The sequence below is a fragment of the Heteronotia binoei genome, chromosome 15, assembly GCF_032191835.1.
Source record: "Heteronotia binoei isolate CCM8104 ecotype False Entrance Well chromosome 15, APGP_CSIRO_Hbin_v1, whole genome shotgun sequence".
NCBI lineage: Eukaryota > Metazoa > Chordata > Lepidosauria > Squamata > Gekkonidae > Heteronotia > Heteronotia binoei.
In genome coordinates this window covers 5,517,820-5,523,819 of record NC_083237.1, presented here as the reverse complement: position 1 = coordinate 5,523,819, position 6,000 = coordinate 5,517,820, and the positions used below count along the sequence as shown (strand labels likewise).

Here is a 6,000-nt window from a genome sequence, read left to right as displayed (position 1 = left end):
GCTTTGGTTGCACCATCTAAAAGCAGAGTCTAGATCAACTTTTCAAGACAAAAGAAGTCAACTTTACCTTCAGAGGTTGCCTGCACGTGAAAGATCTGGAAGGAGACTGGAAGAAAAGACCAGGGAAGAAAACTCATGAGAAACAAGAGATGGAGATGCGGCTGTGAAAGATGGGTTGGGGAGTATATTGTCTGGAGTGGGCACAGGTTACAGACCTATCAGTAGAGCTATGGGATCCATGCCTGGTCAGCACTCCGTGAAAGTTCTCGGTGGGTTTTCTGCTGCACGGTTGTGCTTCTCTCTCTCCTGAGAGGGGTGAAGAAGTGGACCTCTGTGGTCTCACACCAAGCAAGCCAGGATGTGCGACATCAGCCTCCCCCACCAAGCACACGACCAAGGGCAGCTGTCCTCATCCGGCTGAGCTGCGCCGTCTTGTCGACAACCAAAGCGCTGTTTAAAAACCAAAGAGCAGAAATGCAGAGACAGAAAGAAACTGGGTGCACCCAAGTTGCTAAACAAATCAGCTTTCCCAAACCAATTTCAATATATGTAATTATTTTGACTCTTAGCTGTCTGGTCCTTTTTCCACGGAGCTGGAAGAGGCCAGAAGTGGCTTCACTTCTGCTCCAGGCAAGTAGGCGTGAAAAACCTCAGCTTGAGACCCTGGAGAGCTACTGCTGGTCAGGGGAGGGAGGGTGGCTCAGTGGTAGAGCATCTGCTTGGGAAGCAGAAGGCCCCAGGTTCAATCCCCGGCATCTCCAACTAAAAAAAGGGTCCAGGCAAGTAGGCGTGAAAAACCTCAGCTTGAGACCCTGGAGAGTCGCTGCTGGTCAGGGGAGGGACGGTGGCTCAGTGGTAGAGCATCTGCTTGGTAAGCAGAAGGTCCCAGGTTCAATCCCTGGCATCTCCAACTAAAAAGGGTTCAGGCAAGTAAGCGTGAAAAACCTCAGCTGGAGACCCTGGAGAGTCGCTGCTGGTCAGGGGAGGGACGGTGGCTCAGTGGTAGAGCATCTGCTTGGGAAGCAGAAGGTCCCAGGTTCAGTTTGAGACCCTGGAGAGTCGCTGCTGGTCAGTGGAGGGACGATGGCTCAGTGGCAGAGCATAAGCAGAAGGTCCCAGGTTCAATCCTCAGCATCTCCAACTAAAAAAGGGTCCAGGCAAGTAGGAGTGAAAAACCTCAGCCGCTGCCAGTCTGAGTAGACAAGACTGACTTTGATGGACCAAGGGGGGTCTGATTCAGTATAAGGCAGCCTGATATGTTCATATGTTCACCACCAATGTCAATAAATGTCACTCTGCATGATCTGTCACAGGAGAAGTCTGAAAGTTTGGCGGGTTGAGTTTGCCAGCACCATCTTGTATTCAGCACCAAAACCTCCTCCAATCCCTCTCCTGCTGAGGAACATATGGATGTCTGTTGCCCTGCTTACCAGAAGTGTGAAGCATTGGCACAGCAAAGGGAATCCTTGCCTCTTTGTCCTCTCAGTAATCCCAGATAGTGTTCCTTCTAACAGGACCGGATCTACATGTTTTTTGAGGGGGGGGGGGGAATTAAAAAATGGCGCCCCCTTATGGGCCATTCTATCTTATGGTCCCATAGAATACAACGGACTCCATACCCAATTTGGCGCCCCCCCCCCCTCCGTAGGTGCCTGCGGCAAGCACCCCCTCTGCCCCCCTCCCTCCCCAGATCAGGCCCTGCCTTCTAAGCTGAGTCAATGTGAGCTAGTTCACAGGTTTTTTTTAGCCTCCGGTTTGCAACATCACCCCAGAGTTGGAAACAACTGGCGCTTGCACAGGGGGACCTTTCCTTTCCTTGGCCCCAGAGCAAACTAATGCACGCAGAGCTCGCAGCTTTAATGCCGGTAGCTCGCAAAGTAGAATTTTCGGCTCGCAAAACTCCACATCTTAGAGGGAGCATTAGTATTGATCCCAGAGGTTTTAGTGGGTTAGTTTTCTGCAACAAAACTAAACAGCAGTGTAGCGGCACTCAAAAGAATAGCATTTTTGTCCCAGCCTAAGTTTCCCAGCCCGAGGCCCCACTTCTTCAGAGGTGCCTCTGAAGTATTGCTTTTTTGGAAGCTGGTGCTAATCCATGAAGACTCAGGTTGATCCCCCCCCCACCCCCATGCCTAGCTCCTGCTAGAATTCCAAGCTCTTGGAGGATTGGCTACATCAGGGGTGTGTGGCCTAATATGCAAAGGAGCTCCTGCTAGAATTCCAAGCTCTTGGAGGATTGGCTACATCAGGGCTGTGTGGCCTAATATGCAAAGGAGCTCCTGCTAGAATTCCAAGCTCTTGGAGGATTGCCTACATCAGGGGTGTGTAGCCTAATATGCAAAAAAGCTGCTGCTAGAGTTCCAAGCTCTTGGAGGATTGGCTACATCAGGAGGGTGTGGCCTAATATGCAAAGGAACCCCTGCTAGAATTCCAAGCTCTTGGAGGATTGGCTACATCAGGAGGGTGTGGCCTAATATGCAAAGGAGCCCCTGCTAGAATTCCAAGCTCTTGGAGGATTGGCTACATCAGGGGGGTGTGGCCTTTTTTAGTGTTTAAGAAGTCACACAAGACCTTGCCATGTTTACCTGAAATTTCCCATCTTGATTTGAATATTTGTCATGACGGTTCTGGTTTTAACCCTTTCTCTCATCAGCTACAGAAGAAGCCTTTCCAGGCCAATTTTCACTCGTCTGAAAAGGCTGAAATAACAAGAGCTGGGCCTGTTGCTTGCAGATATTCTCCAAGCCCTTCTGTTGAGGAGCCCTATTTAGCTAAAGGCAAAGGTAGACCCCTGTGCAAGGACCAGTCGTTTCCGACTCTGGGGTGACGTTGCTTTCACAACGTTTTCACGGCAGACTTTTGACGGGGTGGGTTGCCATTGCCTTCCCCAGTCATCTACGCTTCCCCCCCCCCCCAGCAAGCTGGGTCCTCATTTTACCGACCTCGGAAGGATGGAAGGCTGAGTCAACCTGGAGCCAGCTACCTGAACCAGCTTCTGCTGGGATTGAACTCAGGTCGTGAGCAGAGGGCTCCGACTGCAGTACTGCAGCTTTCCCACTCTGTGCCACGGGGCTTAATTGGTTAATATGCATATTTCAGCATTTGTGATAATGGTTTTAAATTATGTGTTTTTGTTGACTTTAGAGGTTTGTAAGATGGTTGTTTTGTTTTTTACTATGTATATTTTTTAATGTGTTAGCCACCCTGGTGGCTCTGATGAGGGGAGAGAAAGGAAAGGAAAGGTCCCCTGTGCAAGCACCAGTCGTTTCCAACTCTGGGGTGACGCTGCTTTCACAACGTTTTCACGGCAGACTTTTTATGGGGTGGTTTGCCATTGCCTTCCCCAGTCATTTCCACTTTCCCCCCAGCAAGCTGGGGACTCCTTGGACCGACCTCGGAAGGACGGAAGGATGAGTCAACCTGGAGCCGGCTACCTGAAAACCCAGCTTCTGCCGGGGATCGAACTCAGGTCGCGAGCCGAGCTTAGGACTGCAGTACTGCACCTTTAACACTCTGCGCCACAGGGCTCTTCTGGGGGCAGAGAAGCAGGGCATAATTTTGTAAACCTACCAGTCAATTAAGTCCAGCCTCACCAGGGATCTGTCTGACATCAGATCCCTATTGCATCAAAGTTAACATGCATTGTCTAGACCAGGGGTGGCCAAACTTGCTTAACGTTAAAGCTGCACGGAATAAATGTCAGATGTTTGAGAGCTGCAAGACACAAACGTCAGATGCTTGAGAAGGAAGGAAAGCAAATAGACGGGAGGGAGGGAGGTGGAAAGAAAGCTTGTAACTTTAAATGCATTCTCTAAGCCAGCCAATGAGATGGGGGGGGTGCTTCAAGAGCCACACAATATTATGTGAAAGAGCCACATTTTGGCCACCCCTGGTCTAGACTCTAGTCCTAAGAAGTAATTAAATGTAGGGGTTTGAAGGCCATGAACCAGCCACACCTCATTGTTTGCTTGTATTTAAGGTACCACTTGATTCCTGTTTTATTCTGCTGCTAGACCCAAAGTGGGGTTTTTTTGCCGGGGGAGGGGGGCTGCAGCGGCGCCTCTGTCTGCCTAACCGGCCCAAATGACATTACAGAAGAGCGAGAACCCTTCAAACTGCAGAGAATCTGGAAAGCTTTCGACTTTCCCCCTTACTTCTCGTTCGTACCGCAATGGCACTTCTGATTGGACGGTGGCGGAGCCTGCGCCAATGGGAGCGAAGCTGCGTTTCAACCAATAAGAAGTCGACTTCCCATTTTCATCCTCTTATTTGCATGCAGGCGCCTCGCGCTGATTTTTTTTAACCAATAAGAAGCCGACTTCTACTTTTCATCCTCTTATTTGCATGCAGGCGCCTCGCGCTGGTTTTGCCGGCCAATCGCGGCTGGAGAATTTGAGTTCTGGCGGGCCTCGGGCTCCTATAAATACCAGGGCTCGCAAAAGGCGCTTCCAATAGCAGCGTTCGCTTTGTAGAAAGAGGAAGTCTTCTATTTCTGCCAGCATGCCTGAGCCAGCTAAGTCCGCTCCAGCCCCCAAGAAGGGCTCCAAGAAGGCGATCACCAAGACCCAGAAGAAGGGCGACAAGAAGCGCAAGAAGAGCCGCAAGGAGAGCTACTCCATCTACGTGTACAAGGTGCTGAAGCAGGTGCACCCGGACACGGGCATCTCCTCCAAGGCCATGAGCATCATGAACTCCTTCGTCAACGACATCTTCGAGCGCATCGCCGCCGAGGCCTCCCGCCTGGCCCACTACAACAAGCGCTCCACCATCACCTCCCGCGAGATCCAGACCGCCGTGCGCCTCCTGCTGCCCGGGGAGCTGGCCAAGCACGCCGTCTCCGAAGGCACCAAGGCCGTCACCAAGTACACCAGCTCCAAATAACTCGTTTTCCATCAATTCCAGGAAAAACCCAAAGGCTCTTTTAAGAGCCACCCACTTTTTCTGAGAGATCTGAATCACTTGTTTCATAACTGAGTTTGAAGTTTACTTAATAAGTTTTGTTTCTTTGGTAAGGGATGGAATCAGTAATTTTTATTTGCAAATTATACTTCCCCTCCCCAATATATCAAGGTGGGCTACAGTAAAAGCCATGTTGGTGGAAAGCTGCAACTACAATCTAAAATATAAAACATTGTGTATAAGCATTAACCCATTGCAGAAATGTGTAATAGGATCTCAGTAAGCTATACACAAGGAACCAATGTAGACTGCAGTCCCTGAAAATTTTTCCGTGATTGAACTTTATTGCAGTGCTACCTTGCAGAAAAGCAAGCCCTTGGACAATTCAGTTCTGCATTAAAGGCCTTGGTTTAATGTCCAGTTTACCAATGCATCGTAAGGCGACTCCCTGGAACCTGATGTCATTTACTGCTGATATTCTGAATAAAACTTTGTTGGTCTTAAAGATGCACTTATCTACTGCTTTGTTCTGCTGACTGTACAGTGAGCTGAAAACATTGGAAATAATTTCTGATGTCCTAATTTATTTAGCATTTATTTATAGCTGCCTTTCTCACCAAGACTGCAGAACAGGAAAAAAATCCTACGCTATAAAGATTTTACATGATGTCATATGCCTAGGAGTGCACAAAACGGCAGGTTAATATGAACAGCAATATGGAATGAAATGTACAAGGCAACAGAAGTAGAACTATGAAACTGAATGAGGAGAGCAGTCCGATATGACTAGTTCTATTGGTGGGAGCTGCAAACAAAGTCAAAAGTCCAGCTCCACCTTTAAGACCAACAGTTTAATTCAAGGTCGGAGCTTTTGCGTGCAAGCACGCTTCTTTAAAAAGCTCCTACCTCGAATAGAGCTTCGTTGGTCTTAAAGGTGCTGTTGCACGTGACTTTATTCCTCTGTTTCATGTTTCCTCGTGAGAAAGGATGATGGGAGGCATCCACAGGAGTGCTTGGTGGTGGGGATATATTTTAGAATTCAGGCAGACTGAGAGGGAGGGCAGAAAGGGATGAATCAGAGCATAGCTCTCCTGGCCCTTT

General features: G+C 49.1%; 1 protein-coding gene across 1 annotated transcript; it reads left to right on the top strand.

Moving 5' to 3' along the window:
- Nucleotides 1–4,368: 4,368 nt before the first annotated feature.
- On the top strand, nucleotides 4,369–4,932 carry LOC132584304 (histone H2B 1/2/3/4/6-like). The gene has a single exon (XM_060256155.1). The coding sequence runs from the start codon at nucleotides 4,501–4,503 to the stop codon at nucleotides 4,879–4,881; it is 381 nt and encodes a 126-aa protein (XP_060112138.1). The 5' UTR covers nucleotides 4,369–4,500; the 3' UTR covers nucleotides 4,882–4,932.
- The last annotated feature ends 1,068 nt before the right edge of the window (nucleotides 4,933–6,000 follow it).